The 19132-nt window shown below is 44.6% G+C and overlaps 2 protein-coding genes across 2 annotated transcripts in view; one reads left to right on the top strand and one right to left on the bottom strand.

Annotated features, from left to right (window-relative positions):
• Positions 1-19132, top strand: part of LOC311106739 (uncharacterized protein) — a 57220-nt gene that overhangs the window by 33069 nt on the left and 5019 nt on the right. The window contains exons 23-33 of the mRNA XM_084149139.1: positions 11194-11337; positions 14179-14212; positions 15122-15164; positions 15380-15444; positions 15549-15623; positions 15895-15950; positions 16148-16256; positions 16399-16512; positions 16676-16746; positions 17425-17522; positions 18147-18277. Coding sequence (XP_084005265.1) covers positions 11194-11337; positions 14179-14212; positions 15122-15164; positions 15380-15444; positions 15549-15623; positions 15895-15950; positions 16148-16256; positions 16399-16512; positions 16676-16746; positions 17425-17522; positions 18147-18277 — 940 coding nt within the window. The remainder of the gene's footprint in view (positions 1-11193; positions 11338-14178; positions 14213-15121; positions 15165-15379; positions 15445-15548; positions 15624-15894; positions 15951-16147; positions 16257-16398; positions 16513-16675; positions 16747-17424; positions 17523-18146; positions 18278-19132) is intronic.
• On the bottom strand, positions 1832-10105 carry LOC311106501 (prospero homeobox protein 1-like; the record flags this gene model as incomplete). Its single annotated transcript, XM_084148849.1, has 4 exons — positions 1832-2837; positions 5437-5631; positions 7417-7518; positions 8468-10105. The coding sequence occupies 4 exons, from the start codon at positions 10103-10105 to the stop codon at positions 2670-2672; spliced, it is 2103 nt and encodes a 700-aa protein (XP_084004975.1). The 3' UTR covers positions 1832-2669.

Below are 19132 nucleotides of genomic sequence, written 5' to 3' on the forward strand. Positions count from 1 at the left end.
CTGTAAGCAGCTGTAGAGAGAGTCATTACTGTAAGCAGCTGTAGAGAGAGTCATTACTCTAAGCAGCTCTAGAGAGAGTCATTACTCTAAGCAGCTCTAGAGAGAGTCATTACTCTAAGCAGCTCTAGAGAGGCATTACTCTAAGCAGCTGTAGAGTCATTACTGTAAGCAGCTGTAGAGTCATTACCGTAGGCAGATCTAGAGAGGCATTACTGTAGGCAGCTCTAGAGTCATTACTGAAGGCAGATCTAGAGAGTCATTACTGTAAGCAGCTCTAGAGAGTCATTACTGTAAGCAGCTGTAGAGAGTCATTACCGTAGGCAGTTGTAGAGAGAGTCATTACCGTAGGCAGATCTAGAGAGTCATTACTGTAAGCAGCTCTAGAGAGAGTCATTACTGTAAGCAGCTCTAGAGAGTCATTACTGAAGGCAGATCTAGAGAGAGTCATTATTGTAAGCAGCTGTAGAGTCATTACTGTAGGCAGCTATAAAGTCATTACTGTAGGCAGCTGTAGAGAGAGTCATTACTGAAGGCAGATCTAGAGAGGCATTACTGTAGGCAGCTGTAGAGAGAGTCATTACTGTAGGCAGCTGTAGAGAGAGTCATTACTGTAGGCAGCTGTAGAGAGAGGCATTACTGTAGGCAGCTGTAGAGAGTCATTACTGTAGGCAGCTGTAGAGAGAGTCATTACTGTAGGCAGCTGTAGAGAGAGTCATTACTGTAGGCAGCTGTAGAGAGAGTCATTACTGTAGGCAGCTGTAGAGAGTCATTACTGTAGGCAGCTGTAGAGAGAGTCATTACTGTAGGCAGCTGTAGAGAGAGTCATTACTGTAGGCAGCTGTAGAGAGAGTCATTACTGTAGGCAGCTGTAGAGAGAGGCATTACTGTAGGCAGATCTAGAGAGAGTCATTACTGTAGGCAGCTGTAGAGAGAGTCATTACTGTAGGCAGCTGTAGAGAGTCATTACTGTAGGCAGCTGTAGAGAGAGTCATTACTGTAGGCAGCTGTAGAGAGAGTCATTACTGTAGGCAGCTGTAGAGAGAGTCATTACTGTAGGCAGCTGTAGAGAGAGGCATTCCTGTAGGCAGCTGTAGAGAGAGTCATTACTGTAGGCAGCTGTAGAGAGAGTCATTACTGTAGGCAGCTGTAGAGAGAGGCATTACTGTAGGCAGATCTAGAGAGAGTCATTACTGTAGGCAGCTGTAGAGAGAGTCATTACTGTAGGCAGCTGTAGAGAGAGTCATTACTGTAGGCAGATCTAGAGAGGCGTTACACTACGGCTCTGTGATTTCCTGGCGATGCTCACAACAGATCACCACAGTATTACTGGAGGGGGGAATCAACTAGCATTGCTGGGATGTATGAAGAGAAACCCACAAGTCATGTTTGAGATCATGTCTGATTGAAATATCCAATATGGAGCTTTTGACAGCTCCTTTTCCTGTGTTGATGGCTGGAACAGAGACGTCAAGGTAAGTATATTGATGTGAAAGAAGCTGTGTGACGTAAACTAGTCTGAAGTCCGCCGACTAAAGAATGTTGCTAACAGTCAAATGTCCTGGCAGTCTCTCCTTTAGCAGAATCCATGTAGCATGTACTGAATATTTAATTAAAGCGCTTCCTTTCACGTCTTTTGAAGAGAAATGGGATCGTTGTACAGACTGCACTGTACATTTTGGACTTGAAGACACATCACATTATTAGTATACATGTAACATTAATTGGTATTTAGTAAAAAAAAAAATATTAAACAAAATGTGATACTGACTTTTGATTGTGGTTCCCTTGATGACCATAAAGTATCTCCTGTCCATTCCAGTATCAGGGGTGATGTCAATGTAAATCCAGTTCAGGTTTGGTACATTATACAGGTTTCATTGTTCTGATACACCATGCTAGTAGAATGAGAAACATGCTGACAGAAAGACTGCAGCCATTGTATATTAAAGGATTTTGTGTGGCTTGTGCTTTTTTGTTGTCTGTCCAGTTTCTTTACAACGGTTTGGAAACCATCAGTGCTCTCTGCATACTGAAAAAGTAAAAAATGAAGGTCTCTTGTATTATTGCTACATTAATCTGATTTGATGTAGCAAAAATACACAACATTTCATTCACAACTGCGCCAACACGGTTTGATGATATACTCCTACAGCAACACATGCCTCTAAATGTCAATCAAAATGGTAGACATTGTTTAAAAAAAAAAATATTTGAAATGGTATATTGCAGTTTGCTCTACAATGCTCCTACTCTGAACATAAAACCCCGTTATGTCTACTGTATAGCCGTACGTTTCACGTGACTGACCTCCTGGATGGGAAATGGATAATGCTGCCGTTACAATGCTCATTTACCGGACACTTTTATCCAAAGCGACTTACAGAACCGTCAAACATCGACAGTGACCATATCTTAAAATACCAGGTGCCCTGTCCTGCTGTTTGTAGTTTTAGCAAGGCTTAGATTCAGTACATGACCCCATACAGGAACGTACCGTTTGTTTTCAATACAGCACCAACCACTCTGGATGAAACTCCCTCTCCGTCTGGCTCTTTCTCTATGCTGTGAGGGGGGCTTTGAATTCGGCCGGTACGTCACTGTCCAGTTTACAGATGACCTTATAGAACCAACCATTCTGGATGAAACTCCCTCTCCGTCTGGCTCTTTCTCTATGCTGTGAGGGGGGCTTTGAATTCGGCCGGTACGTCACTGTCCAGTTTACAGATGACCTTATAGATGGCTTTCTTCCAGGATGGGTCTGAGTCTCTGGCCAGAGAGATGGCGACGTAAAACTCCTGCAGTGTGATCTCAGCCACTTCAAGGAACCTGTCAGGGACCTGTAGATTAAAAGGCACAACCTGTAAGATTATGTAAATGGTCAATCTGCAATTCAAACAAAGCCGCCACCATTTTGGTAAAAAGCTGATGGGGCTCGAGAAATGTAACCACTCAAATGTATAGACAGAGCTATGGATGCAAGGACTGACCATCCAGGATATCAACATTATAACTCTAACCTATACAGACCAAGGACTGACCATCCATGATATCAACATTATAACTCTAACCTATACAGACCAAGGACTGACCATCCATGATATCAACATTATAACTCTATCCTATACAGACCAAGGACTGACCATCCATGATATCAACATTATAACTCTAACCTATACAGACCAAGGACTGACCATCCATGATATCAACATTATAACTCTATCCTATACAGACCAAGGACTGACCATCCATGATATCAACATTATAACTCTATCCTATACAGACCAAGGACTGACCATCCATGATATCAACACTATAACTCTATCCTATACAGACCAAGGACTGACCATCCATGATATCAACATTATAACTCTATCCTATACAGACCAAGGACTGACCATCCATGATAGCAACACTATAACTCTAACCTATACAGACCAAGGACTGACCATCCATGATATCAACACTATAACTCTAACCTATACAGACCAAGGACTGACCATCCATGATATCAACATTATAACTCTAACCTATACAGACCAAGGACTGACCATCCATGATATCAACACTATAACCTATACAGACCAAGGACTGACCATCCAGGATATCAACATTATAACTCTAACCTATACAGACCAAGGACTGACCATCCATGATATCAACACTATAACTCTAACCTATACAGACCAAGGACTGACCATCCATGATATCAACACTATAACCTATACAGACCAAGGACTGACCATCCATGATATCAACATTATAACTCTAACCTATACAGACCAAGGACTGACCATCCATGATATCAACATTATAACTCTAACCTATACAGACCAAGGACTGACCATCCGTGATATCAACACTATAACTCTAACCTATACAGACCAAGGACTGACCATCCAGGATATCAACATTATAACTCTATCCTATACAGACCAAGGACTGACCATCCATGATATCAACACTATAACTCTAACCTATACAGACCAAGGACTGACCATCCATGATATCAACACTATAACTCTAACCTATACAGACCAAGGACTGACCATCCATGATATCAACACTATAACTCTAACCTATACAGACCAAGGACTGACCATCCATGATATCAACATTATAACTCTAACCTATACAGACCAAGGACTGACCATCCATGATATCAACACTATAACTCTATCCTATACAGACCAAGGACTGACCATCCATGATATCAACACTATAACTCTAACCTATACAGACCAAGGACTGACCATCCATGATATCAACATTATAACTCTAACCTATACAGACCAAGGACTGACCATCCATGATAGCAACACTATAACTCTAACCTATACAGACCAAGGACTGACCATCCGTGATATCAACATTATAACTCTAACCTATACAGACCAAGGACTGACCATCCGTGATATCAACATTATAACTCTAACCTATACAGACCAAGGACTGACCATCCATGATATCAACACTATAACTCTAACCTATACAGACCAAGGACTGACCATCCATGATATCAACACTATAACTCTAACCTATACAGACCAAGGACTGACCATCCATGATATCAACACTATAACTCTAACCTATACAGACCAAGGACTGACCATCCATGATATCAACACTATAACTCTAACCTATACAGACCAAGGACTGTATGATGACATCATGATATGGAACATGGAAGGTTATTATAGTTGTGTTTTTATATTATTTATTATTTCTATTAGTTCTTAGATTTGTATTTGAAAATCAGTTTAGTTTCAGTTTTCAGACCTGATTTATTTGTTTTTATTTACACAGAACAAAAATAAACGCAACATGCAACAATAAAACATATTTTACTGAGTTACAGTTCATGTAAAGAAATCAGAGTAGAATAAACAGTTAATTCTGTTGATGGACTAATCCAAATCATATTCTATTCTCCAACCAGCATTAGCAAACAAGACATCAGACACAGTAAGCAACATCAAATGTAATCAACCCCCTCCCCAACTCCACCCCTCTGAACTCACAGGTTTTATATCTGCCGGGCCTATTGACCTTTGGCCCATTTTAAAGTGTTTTGTGTGTGTGCTTTCAACTCACCGTACCGCATTGATCTTTGTAGACTTTGTACAGATATATAAAGCTCTAAAAAAGAATCTGTGCTTAAGACTTCCGCTAACATACCTGTTGTACACGCCGACCACCCATAAACAACGTGTTGTGCATACCATCTTACGTTTCGATCAAATTGACTGTCTGTACAGGAATCCAGCTGAGCACAATGGAGGCGTAAAAGGGATGAAGACGTGTCTTAAAAAATACACGAGAGAGTTGGAAGTCCATGAGCAGCGCGATGGATTCAATCCGCTTAGCGAACCAGAATGTAGGCTCGCGAGATGAGAGGATGGTCGTACGATTTGAAATGGACACAGAGATTTACAGTACCTGAAAGTCATTGGCCTTGTTGTAGTGCATGTTGAGGGCTCTGAAGAGCTCAGAGTCTCTTCCCACTGTTACATCCCCCACGCTGTTCACCCCCTCCACTCGGGCCTGACGGGCAAACTTCTCCATCTGAATATAGTAGAACTCTCTGAAGTTGCTGAACCATTTAATCAGCTGGGACATGATACAGCGAGTGAGCTGTATGGGAACACAAATAAACAAAAGAGTTTGGGTGAGTACGTTCTAAGTTATATTTTAAATGAGCGATTAGTTATTTCTGGGTTATTTTCACTTTCTCTGATGTAGGTTTAATTTAGTTGCTTTTAGTGTGTGTGTGTGTGATAATTTTGTTCATCCCACTGTTTCTGCTTTCATTGTAAATATGTCAATAAATCATGTATGAACTATTTGAATAAAGCAAATTGCCCACAGTTATGTGTTCAGTGATTGTTTTCAATGAGGGGATTCTATCTCAACATTTCAGGTATTCACTCTACACCATAGTAAAAGGTCATTCATTAAAATCTGTATAATTCTCTGGATATAAAACACACCATTTATAAACATGTAAAATCTGTATACACTATCTATACAAAAGTATGTGGACACCCCTTCAAATTAGTGGATTCGGCTATTTCAGCCACACCCATTGCTGACAGGTGTATAAAAATCGAGCACACAGCCATGCAATCTCCATAGACAAACTTTGGCAGTAGAATGGCCCGTACTGAAGAGCTCAGTGGCTTTCAACGTGGCACCGTCATAGGATGCCACCTTTCCAACATGTCAGTTCGTCAAATTTCTGCCCTGCTAGAGCTGCCAAGGTCAACTGTAAGTGCTGTTATTGTGAAGTGGAAACGTCTAGGAGCAACAACGGCTCAGCCACGAAATGGTAGGCCAGACAAGCTCACAGAACGGGACCGGCGAGTGCTGAAGCGTGTAGCGCTTTAAAATCGTCTGTCCTCGGTTGCAACACTCACTACGGAGTTCCAAACTGCCTCTGGAAGCAGCGTCAGCACAAGAACTGTTCGTCGGGAGCTTCATGAAATGGGTTTCCATGGCCGAGCAGCCTCACACAAGCCTAAGATCACCATGCGCAATGCCAAGCGTCGGCTGGAGTGGTGTAAAGCTCGCCGCTATTGGACTCTGGAGCAGTGGAAAACGCGTTCTCTGGAGTGATGAATCACGCTTCACCATCTGGCAGTCCGACGGACGAACCTGGGTTTGGCGGATGCCAGGAGAACGCTACCTGCCCTAATGCATAGTGCCAACTGTGAAGTTTGGTGGAGGAGGAATAATGGTCTGGGGCTGTTTTTCATGGTTCGGGCTAGGCCCATTAGTTATATTGAAGGGAAATCTTAACGCTACAGCATACCATTTTTCACATTTACATTTTAGTCATTTAGCAGACGCTCTTATCCAGAGCGACTTACAGTTAGTGAGTGCATACATTTTCATACTGGCCCACCGTGGGAAACGAACCCACAACCCTGGCGTTGCAAGCGCCATGCTCTACCAACTGAGCTACAATGACATTCTAGACGATTCTGTGCTTCCAACTTTGTGGCAACAGTTTGGGGAATGCCCTTTCCTGTTTCAGCATGGCAATGCCCCCGTGCACAAAGCGAGGTCCATACAGAAAGGGTTTGTCGACATCGGTGTGGAAGACCTTGACTGGCCTGCACAGAGCCTTGACCTCAACCCCTTCGAACACCTTTGGGATGAATTGGAACGCCGACTACAAGCCAGGCCTAATCGACCAACATCAGTGCCCGACCTCACTAATGCTCTTGTGGCTGAATGGAAGCAAGTCCCCCGCAGCAATGTTCCAACATCTAGTGGAAAGCCTTCCCCAGAAGAGCGGAGGCTGTTATAGCAGCAAAGGTGGGGACCAACTCCATATTAACGCCCATGATTTTGGAATATGAGATGTTCGATGAGCAGGTGTCCACATACTTTTGGTCATGTAGTGTATTTCATTACCTGGACATCGGAGAAAAAGGTTGTGAGCACGTTAGAGCTAGGGTAGCGAGAATAGAAGAACATCAACTTGGCTTTCTTCAGATGGTGTGTGGTCAGACCTTCCTACATATACTAAGGTTAAGGAGCTAATACGTACTGTACTCAAGTCATGCATACATCAGAATAATATGAATGGAAGAAAATATATATTGTATTCCTAAAGAAAATGATGTTGATGATACTCTGATTGTTTTCACTATCGCTACACTTCTACTTCAATATTACTACCGTTGAAAAAAAGCTCCTGTTCCTGAATCCTGACAATTATTATCAAAGACTGGTATTATTTTACGTCAGTGTTTTTCTCTGTCCTGCAATCATTAGACTACACTCAGATGGTAGAAGCAATTGCCTTAGGAGTAGAGATCACAAGATCAAAAGGGGAAATTATCCTTGAAGTGCATCCTACCACAGGTACTGCTAATGCTAGCCCAAGCCTCAGAGATATTGTACTCCTGGAAAGAGGATTGATTTTTGTTTACGGACTATCCATGTGGGCAGAGAATGGTTATTATGAGACACTTAGATAAACCTCAAAGAAAGGCCATCTTTCTTAGGCACAGTATTGTTGATATGACTCATCGTACCTGAAGCCAATTGCCTCACTAAAGAAAGCCAACCAAAGGATCTATCATTTTGGTGGAAATGCCAGGCATTTGAAAAACCCAGATCATGCTTGACCACAACATGTAACACTCATATTACAGATTCACTGACTAACTGTAATATTACAGATTCACTGACTAACTGTAATATTACAGATTCCCTAAATCAATGTAAAAGTATATAGTAGTATTCTATAGTAAAATCTCTGTGCAGAGCCGTGGTGTTGTAGTAAACACTCCCTGTCACATAATACTGTATGACTCCCGACCGGAGACCAAGGTCCGAATCCCGTCCCGCTGTTTCTCCCACCCGCCTGTCTCCTCATCCCATGTCCTTACTGTCTGAATAAAGTGGTAAAACACCTAAATGTTTTTTAGAAAAAATAACACTATTTTTGAAAGGATACATTCAGCACATATGAGGTCCTCTTCACCCTGCTCTGGAAGCTACCACACTCCATCTTGACGTGAGGGAGACCGATACTGTCCAGAAGCACATGATGCCCTGTGGCCATGGGGTGGTGAGCCTGAGGACTCCTGGGTGGCCTGGAGGTCACCTTGGACCTCACTTTGACCGGATCCCACAATAAGTCAACCATCTCTGGGGTAGGCAGACCCGTGGTAGTGGGTCTACACTGGAGCCCTTCGAAGGTATCTTGATGGTAGCTGTTGTGTTTGAGGTTGTCCAGTACTTGGTGGTCTTCCTGTAGGGCAGTGGGGTGGTTGTATAGGAGGGAGGGCTGGTGGAAATGGAGAGGCCTTTTCACTGTTAAGTTTAGAGAACATGGGCGAGAAATTGAAGCAGGCTTTTGAACAACCAGAGATAGAGCCTCGGTTTGAATCTCTGGTAGTTGTTGGGCTATACCACTCTTGGAACATGGGGGGAGTCGTGACATGCTGTCTACATGGGTGGATGATGACGCTGGCTCGTGAGAGCTGAGGAACATGGTCTCATCGTCTGTTTCCACCATTCCCCCATCCTCGACGTGTAGCTGTGGTGACTTGAATAAAGTATGTGATGTGTTTTTGAAAATCGAGTCAACGCTAGAGTTTATGGCTCTGGAGAGCTCATACTTGAGAATATCTGCTAGGAGTTTGTCTTCTTTGTCTGGGTTTGAGTGGATGTAGTCAGTTAGCTTGTGATTCTTACATCCCAGATGACCTTTATCTAAAGGCCTTCCATTGTTAAACTCACTGTAAGGGTCCATGAACACCTCTGTCTCCGGGTATCCTTTGAACCAAGTACGTTGGTGGTCATCCTCCATCACACCTGTTGAAATCGCCCCATCACTGACGTCCTCAGACTCAGTCTGGTACTCGTAGATTTGGATGAACCTGGCCTGGAGTTGACCCAGGAGCATCTGCATGGTCTGAAGCTGCTTCCTCAGGTTATGGCCCTCGTCCGTACTCTTCCCACTAGCGCCCCCTTTCCTCAGGAGGTCCTGGTGCTGCGGCACCCTCTGTTTCCTCTTATTCTCCTGCTTGTTTTCCATTGTCTCACTCTCAAGGTCACTGGTTGGAGTGGTCTCCCCCTCATCTGTACAATGAACACCGGGACTGGGAGGAGAGCCTGCCATGCCTCTGATGATGTTCTCCACTCTGGCACGCTTCGCCCGGCGTCTGTCCCCCAGCTCCAGGGTCCAGTCCTGGGTCGACCCGGCCCCATTGGGGCTGACTCTAGTGGGGCTGACCCCGGTGGATGCCTGGCTGGCTGGAGACAGAGGCTCCATGGTGGCGCTGCTGCTCTTGGAACAAGTGCTGCTGTGATGATCCGCCAGGCTAGCGCTCGTCAAGGCAGAGAAGGAAATATGAGCGTCAGGGTGGTAATATGCAGCGGTGCCCTCCTGGAGGGTCCGTTTACTCTCAATGGTTTTCTGTAGGAGCATAGAGATAAGGGATCCTGCGCTTGAGTGAGAGGAGGATGGAGGAGTGGACGAGTTGTATGTGTTGTCGTGTAGAAAGGAGGAAGGATTCTCTGCTCTGTCCTCTGGGTAGGTACTGCTGGGAAAATTATGCATGCTGTGGTCCAGAAGACTTGGGTTCATGCTTCATGTAAAATAAAGACAAATGTCGTTTATCTGAACAAACGGTTTTAGAAATTAGGCACATTTGTACTAAAATCTGTAAAGGAAAACAATATTGTTCATGGAAAACCATCAATACTGCAAAATGTGAAGTTATTTCCCCCAGAAAACAACATATAATTGTAATGATAAAACTATATTTAGCAGATCTGCTATAGTATTTATTAATAATCTATAATTTGGCCATTGGTAATAACTATTAAATTTTGTACGTTTTTAACAGCAGTTTGAAAGTTATACGTTTTGTGAAGTCAAATCTACCAGACAACAATATCTGTATTCACAGTGTGCAACAATGATGTAGACTCATAGAATATTACATTTTACATTTTATATTTTAGTCATTTTAGCAGACGCTCTTATCCAGAGCGACTTACAGTTAGTGATAGTTAAATCACACTGTTTCTTTTAATAAAAAATATAAACATATTTGACCTATTACTTTCAAAAATCATTATTGTTGTTGAGAACATTATGTTACAGACTATTGCCTACATTTCACCTGTCTATTTCCTAAGATCCCACAGACACAAACAAGAAAAGAATGTCTGCCTACCTGTCGCTCAGAGTGAAGATAGCTGTCCAGAGAAGAGAGCAGAATTTACGCTTGCCACAGGAGAGGAGGGTTATTATAAACAGGGCAATGCTGTATTTCATAGAACCCCATCAATCCACACAAGGAGGGGGCGTGGCACCCTATAATTAAAGCAAACTCATTATCAATTAGCTCGTACCATCAGCCTCTGTGGGAACGAAATGAGAAAAAAACATTTCCTAATTTTGGTTTGCACAATATTACATCGCATGTTTTTGAATGGCGCATGTTTATTATTTAGCCTTTTATTTCCATACATTGATCACAAAATACGATTGAATTAATTAGCTCCTTCAATAATTATAACATGATTTATCATGTTTAATATTTTAGACAACAAAATGCATCCTAAAGTTCAGACTGTAGTAGTGTAGGCAGGCCAACTAGGAATGAGCTACCTCCCCTATCATTAAAACGACATTGGTTTGTCCCTAATCGCTTCCGGTCGGCGCAGACCATTCGTGACCGGCTCTCCTGTCACCCCGGAGACCTTCGTAACAACTCCCTTGGTCGGTTTGCCACCGCTGTCGAAGCTATGTTATCGCATTCCCGATGTCTTTCCCGGACACTTGGGCGTTCTCTGTCTGCGCTAAGTCAGGTAGGAGAGGAATACCAATTCAATTTCCCATGTACCGAATCTTTGGGTTCGGCAAGGCTTTTTTTGAAGGCCATAGTTAGCAGGAAATAGGCCTCACCCGAACCCAAGGACATAATGACACCCCTCCTACTCCTATGTCTAACTAATTCAATGGCTTGTTTTCCCACCCTCAATACATTATGAAATATAAGTCTTTGGATATGCTTAGTTAGTAGGAATATCACCAAAACCGTTAGCTTAGCTAGCTAAATTATTTAAAGACCCATCGGACTGTCACGTGTAGCTAAATCGGTTAAACTAACTAGATAGCTATAGTTAGCTATCTGAGCTCATTAGCTAGTTAGCATTATGGTATTATTATTATTTTTTTTTTACTGGGATTTGCTGGTTGGCGTTACAAGAATAGCTAGCTAAGTAGCTAGCTAGCTAGTAAGGTAGCTAGCCTAACTATCCATAAGATTACTAGCTAACTAGTCAACTAGCTAGCTATAGATGTCCTCTAGAATCCATGGTGGGTTTCCAAATTAACAGGCGTGAGCTGGCACAGTTCACACAGTGACATGTCAGGTATATGCAACACTCATTTAATACCGCAGATGGCTAGGTAGTAACTAGTTGTACACATTCAGGATTGTCAAGACATACACTTGAGCCACAACAATCATTGCATAGGCTGCAGTGATATTCCCCAGCTAGCAGTTCGTTTGTCTGTTTCTGGTGTATTTTACAGCTGACCTCTGTTTGAAACTTGCGCCAGAAATAGCCCGTGTCATGCCAGGCATGAAGGTGTCATGTGTGGAGTTCATCTGTTCTTAGCTGAGGAACGCTAAACTCCGGTCTCTTATATCGAGGAAGACGTCGGTGGTTGTATTCGATACATGTTTTTATTACGTTTTTATATATGTATTAAGTGTTAATTTCAGCACCCCGCGGAAGAAGAGCAGTTGTAAATGACAAACATAGGTGCAGGTAAGCTTTTTCAGAATTGATATTTTTTTACGAGTATCGACTGACTAAGAAGTCACAGTTATCAATACACAACTCGATATAAGATAACGGCGTTGAGCGTTCCTCAGCTACAGCTCTCTCTCTGCTTCCCCACTTTCACTACACCAAGTTACACCACTACCTATCTGCTGGAACAAAGACTGTTACCATGATAGTCTGAAAGAAGTCCCTGTAAAAAAAAAAAAAGACGCAATACATAGTCTCTACAAGACAGAATGTTCAATAAAATGATATTTAGAAAGACTTTACTGGTTTACATGCTGTTGGTTCTTTTGGCGGTAGGAGGTGGTATCCACGGGAACGTGATGTTTACCCGACTTTTTGCTGTGCTGGTAGTTTCTGTCAGTTGTATTTTAAATCTGTTGAGGAATTCCACTTCATGCACAATATGTAAACAATAGCCGAATGTAGTGGACAGAAGCGGGTTTCCTTGCAATCAGCTGGTAGTGTTTTCCATTCATTCGGCTCGGCCATATTGTGTAAGTGTTTGTCACGTGAGAATTGCATCAGTATTGAAAAAATAAATAAAACAGAAATACAAACAATATACAGACCAGCATACTGAAGGTCGGGTTGATAACACTACTCTGTGGATATTTGGTCTCACATTCCTACCTGCAAAAGGACCAACCACACGGACAACCGGTAAAGTATCATTTTATTCAGCATTCGGGCTTGTAGAGGTCATGAGAGGAAAAGTTCCTGATCCAAACGCGCATTTCTGCCCGACGTAGAATTCTATGCAATTCAACGAACAAAGTAACTAGCTAACCTATGCCATGGCCAGTGTTGCCCGAGTATCTGGGCGTTAGGCATCTCTAACGCCCAGGAAGCTCAGATTCAAACTCCCATTAGACATCTCTGCAAGCGTTATGTCAATATGTTTTTTTATGCACCAAATAAGCAGTTTCGCTGAGTAACTATCTTCATTTAGTCCCGTTACGGCCAGTATGTACTTCCAAAAAGGAACAAATAAAACATTTACAAGCAACTGAAGAAATGCCTATTCAGCACCTCCCAAGGATTGCCACTCAAGAGAAAAGAGGGGGATAACATGTATATCAAAGGTGCAGGAAAGAGGGGGATAACATGTATATCAAAGGTGCAGGAAAGAGGGGGATAACATGTATATCAAAGGTGCAGGAAAGAGGGGGATAACATGTGCGTCGAAGGTGACTCATTCACTGTGTCAGTTCTGTGGCATTGAACTCCAGCTATGTTATTAGTTCATGTCTGAATTCAGGAACACGTGGTGGCAAGCAGTAGACCCAGATGTTTTGTCTCGTTATACTGAGATGCAGGGGTGTTCTCAGTACGACAGAACGGTGCGCGCCGTTACATTCAATGGAAATGGTACTGAACATCCTGTTGAAAAACGTTGTGATTATGGTGGCCCAGAGGGGCTATTGTGTACGGTGTGCTGCACGAGTTATCCGATTTCAGTCACACCCATATAGATCAGCCCACACCTCACCACACCCACCAAACAGGAGCAAACGTCCCTAAAGGGCTGTTGAAGAACGGTGCGCACCGTTTTGGGGGAAACGTGTTGTTCGGTACAAACCATCAAGCAACGTAGCAAATGTTGAACTGAACTGAACGCACCCCCAGTTCTTCGTTTGTGTTTTTGAACAAAGCTGTTTGTTTGAATCATGGAGATCTTTAATCTAAGCACACCTGCGCAGTCTTTGCCTCATCTGCTACAAATTCAAAACTCCCATTATGCAACCAAACATATTGAATGAAGATGCAGGCCGATTGATTATGAAACAGCCCAGCGAAGAATTCAATTGAAAGGATATTTATCTTCCCCCCTTTCGCATTTCTTTTCAGGGGAATAATGTGCTGGCTGGAAGGACTGCTTCGGGTGAGTGGGCCGTTCTCTTTCTGTGTCTGCAGGGTTAAGCAGTACAGGGTCCTGTTCATTAGGGCACACCGTAAAACAAAACGTTTTGCAACGGAAAACAAAAACAAGCTTTCCTCATTGGACAAGTCCATGTAAGCCCTTCCCCGTTTCAGTCCGTTTTTGTTCCGTTGTGTGCCTGATGAACACGGCCCACACAGGACTAATGTAAGATCAGAGGCCTTTGTTCCTCGTTATAAATCTGAATAAACATGTTCTGTATGGATGGTGATTCATGGCTCAGAAGACTGTAATGTTCATTAAGTATCAAAGAGCACTGAAGGGCCAGTGAGTGGTTAAATATGCCCCCATCATCAAGGAGCTGTTAATGCATTCGCCCGGGCCAGGGTTCTCAAGAAGACTGACTCAACAGTGGCAGCCATGGTTATCACCCTGTTAATAATTATTATAATAATATATCTCTGTCTCTCTCTCTGTCTCTCTCTCTCTCTCCCTCTCTCTCTCTCTCTCTCTCTCTCTCTCTCTGTCTCTCTCCCTCTCTCTCTCCCTCTCTCTCTCTCTCTCTCCCTCTCTCTCTGTCTGTCTCTCTCCCTCTCTCTCTCCCTCTCTCTCTCTCTCTCTCCCTCTCTCTCTGTCTGTCTCTCTCCCTCTCTCTCTGTCTGTCTCTCTGTCTCTGTCTCTCTCTCTCCCTCTCTCTCTGTCTCTCTTTCTCGGTCTCTGTCTCTCTCTCCCTCTCTCTCTGTCTCTCTCCCTCTCTCTCTGTCTCTCTCCCTCTCTATCTGTCTCCCTCTCTCTCTCTCTCTCTCTCCCTCTCTCTCTGTCTGTCTCTCTGTCTCTCTGTCTCTGTCTCTCTTTCTCTGTCTCTCTTTCTCTGTCTCTCTTTCTCTGTCTCTCTCTTCTATCTCCTTGAAGGCCTCTCTGCTGGCAACAGGGTTGTCTACAGGAACAGTCAGTTGTAAGTGTCCTCCCTGTCCTGGGTTTATCTCAGTATGTTTTGCCTCAGGCTGACAAACAAAAATCTCAAGACGTCCCATGCATTTCTGTCTGCTGCAGAGAATACGTTTCAGTCTCTTTAATGTGTGTTGCACTTAGTTTTAAGCCACTTGTTTTTAAAACGGGCTACTCCATAGGCTGCTACATAATAACGTGTTTTCTTCTTCTGTGTTTTAGATGTGAATCTCTGTCATCCGTTGGCGTCTTCCGCATCAGATACTTCAAGACGTCCGCAGCACACAGTAAGTTTTCAAACCCCAGCCTCGTCTGCCTTCTGGGACCTGTGTATTAAAACAAGTCGCTGTATTAAATAAAATCTCACTCTGACGTTTTTGTTTTCCATCAGGGGATGAAGTTGTCATCGTCAACACCCCTCCGTTCTCTGAGTCGATCACAGAAGGGGACGTGAGGTGGGAGAAAGGTAGGTGTCCTGGCTTTTTTATGTGGAGCCAGCTCCAATTTAGTATCTTGTTCCCATTGAGGTTTAGTGTAGGACAGTAATACCTACCTAGTAATACCTAACTAGTAACACCTACCTAGTAACACCTACCTAGTAACACCTACCTAGTAACACCTAACTAGTAACACCTACCTAGTAACACCTACCTAGTAACACCTACCTAGTAACACCTACCTAGTAACACCTACCTAGTAACACCTACCTAGTAACACCTACCTTTGGTATTTTCCAGCTGTTGGAGATTCAGTAAAAGAGGATGAGGTGGTGTGTGAGATCGAGACTGATAAGGTACTGTATACACCAAGAAGTCACAAATTATAATGGAATACAAAATAGAGCCATGACTGTTTTTAAAAAGCAATTTGTGTAATAAAGAAATGGCATTGATGATCAGATATTTAGAGGAGGCGAGCTATCAAATGCTGAAATGTAGTGAGTTTGTAATTTCACCAACTGTTTGATAAGAAGAATACATTTTCTCTCAGACCTCGTTGCAGGTGCCATCTCCGTCGGCCGGTGTGATCACGGAGCTGCTTGTGGCAGATGGAGGGAGGGTAGAGGCCGGGAATCCCCTCTTCAAACTCAAAAAAGGAGGTAGGCTCTCTCCCCCTTTCGTCTCTCTCATCCAACTGATCCTGTCATCGTCATACACATAGTACCAACTTGTCATTCGTATCAGGAGATGATCTGAAAATCACACAATCAGGATTTTAAATGTCTCTTCTTCTCCGGTCAGCTGCAGCAGCAGCCTCTGTCCCAGCAGCGGAGGTCCCAGCCCCGGCCGCCTCTGTCCCAGCCCCGGCCGCCGTCCCTGTCGCCATGCCCACACAAGTAGCCCACGCCAAACCTGGTACGACAGCTGCTCAACTGTTACAAACGTACATCAGATTCATGTTAACTTGAGTGAAATTATAAAAATATATATATTTAAGCAGGGGGTCTAACTAACACTTTGATCATTATAAGCTTTTTTGCATAATAAAGTCTGTCTTTTGCTCTCTCTCTCTTTCTAGTTTCTGCGGTCAAGCCCACTGCACCAGTACCAGTACCAGCAGCAGCTCATGGGACCAGGACAGAGAGCAGGGTAAGTCCTCTCCACACCAGGTCAGCCTTAGGTCAACACTTCCATACTAACAGAACAAGATGAAATAGCAGGGTGAGACCTCTCCACACCAGGTCAGCCTTAGGTCAACACTCCCATGCTAACAGAACAAGATGAAATAGCAGGGTGAGACCTCTCCACACCAGGTCAGCCTTAGGTCAACACTCCCATACTAACAGAACTAGATGAAATAGCAGGGTGAGACCTCTCCACACCAGGTCAGCCTTAGGTCAACACTCCCAAACTAACAGAACTAGATGAAATAGCAGGGTGAGACCTCTCCACACCAGGTCAGCCTTAGGTCAACACTCCCATACTAACAGAACTAGATGAAATAGCAGGGTGAGACCTCTCCACACCAGGTCAGCTTTAGGTCAACACTCCCAAACTAACAGAACTAGATGAAATAGCAGGGTGAGACCTCTCCACACCAGGTCAGCCTTAGGTCAACACTTCCATACTAACAGAACTAGATGAAATAGCAGGGTGAGACCTCTCCACACCAGGTCAGCTTTAGGTCAACACTTCCATGCTAACAGAACAAGATGAAATAGCAGGGAAAGGCCTTGGGCTGGTTTCAAACCAAGAGAAGTGTCTTGCTGTTTGTTTATTGAGAAACCAAACAGGTGCTCCCAACCAATTGTCTTATTATTCCTCCAGGTGAAGATGAATCGTATGAGGCTGAGGATCGCCCAGAGGCTGAAGGAGGCTCAGGAGACCTGTGCCATGCTCACCACCTTCAACGAGATAGACATGAGGTACTGTTCAATCCCACTTCGTTCATCCCCTACGGTCAAGTGGTTCCAGGCCAACAGCGGTTGCAAACATACAGATATAGACACTTAACAAATGGCGTCTTTTTTTACTCTTGTAAATGTTGTTGTTGTCCACCAAATGACCACCCAGTAGGAAGCTCCCTTTAATGGTGGTTCTCTCCCATCCCTCACACCCTCCTGTAATGGTGGTTCTCTCCCATCCCTCACACCCTCCTGTAATGGTGGTTCTCTCCCATCTCTCACACCCTCCTGTAATGGTGGTTCTCTCCCATCTCTCACACCCTCCTTTAATGGTGGTTCTCTCCCATCCCTCACACCCTCCTGTAATGGTGGTTCTCTCCCATCCCTCACACCCTCCTTTAATGGTGGTTCTCTCCCATCTCTCACACCCTCCTTTAATGGTGGTTCCCGCCCATCCCTCACACCCTCCTTTAATGGTGGTTCTCTCCCATCCCTCACACCCTCCTTTAATGGTGGTTCTCTCCCATCCCTCACACCCTCCTTTAATGGTGGTTCTCTCCCATCCCTCACACCCTCCTGTAATGGTGGTTCTCTCCCATCCCTCACACCCTCCTGTAATGGTGGTTCTCTCCCATCCCTCCGTAGTAACATCCAGGAGATGAGGAAGCTCCATAAAGATGCTTTCCTGAAGCGACACAACATCAAGCTGGGCTTCATGTCAGCCTTCGTTAAGGCTTCAGCACACGCTCTCATGGACCAGCCTTCTGTCAATGGAGGTAAGACCCTCTACCTACAGACTGCCCCTCTACCCACAGACTGCCCCTCTACCCACAGACTGCCCCTCTACCCACAGACTGCCTCTCTACCCACAGACTACCCACAGACTGCCTCTCTACCCACAGACTGCCCCTCTACCTACAGACTGCCTCTCTACCCACAGACTGCCTCTCTACCCACAGACTGCCCCTCTACCCACAGACTGCCTCTCTACCCACAGACTGCCTCTCTACCCACAGACTGCCCACAGACTGCCCCTCTACCCACAGACTGCCCCTCTACCCACAGACTGCCCCTCTACCCACAGACTGCCCCTCTACCCACAGACTACCCCTCTACCCACAGACTACCCCTCTACCCACAGACTGCCCCTCTACCCACAGACTGCCCCTCTACCCACAGACTGCCCCTCTACCCACAGACTGCCCCTCTACCCACAGACTGCCCCTCTACCCACAGACTGCCCACAGACTACCCCTCTACCCACAGACTGCCCCTCTACCCACAGACTGCCCACAGACTACCCCTCTACCCACAGACTGCCCCTCTACCCACAGACTGCCCCTCTACCCACAGACTGCCCCTCTACCCACAGACTGCCCCTCTACCCACAGACTGCCCACAGACTGCCCCTCTACCCACAGACTGCCCACAGACTACCCCTCTACCCACAGACTGCCTCTCTACCCACAGACTACCCCTCTACCCACAGACTGCCCCTCTACCCACAGACTGCCCCTCTACCCACAGACTACCCTCAGACTGCCCCTCTACCCACAGACTGCCCCTCTACCCACAGACTGCCCCTCTACCCACAGACTGCCCCTCTACCCACAGACTGCCCCTCTACCCAC

This window comes from Coregonus lavaretus, assembly GCF_964263955.1.
Source record: "Coregonus lavaretus genome assembly, chromosome: 31".
In the NCBI taxonomy this organism is placed as follows: domain Eukaryota; kingdom Metazoa; phylum Chordata; class Actinopteri; order Salmoniformes; family Salmonidae; genus Coregonus; species Coregonus lavaretus.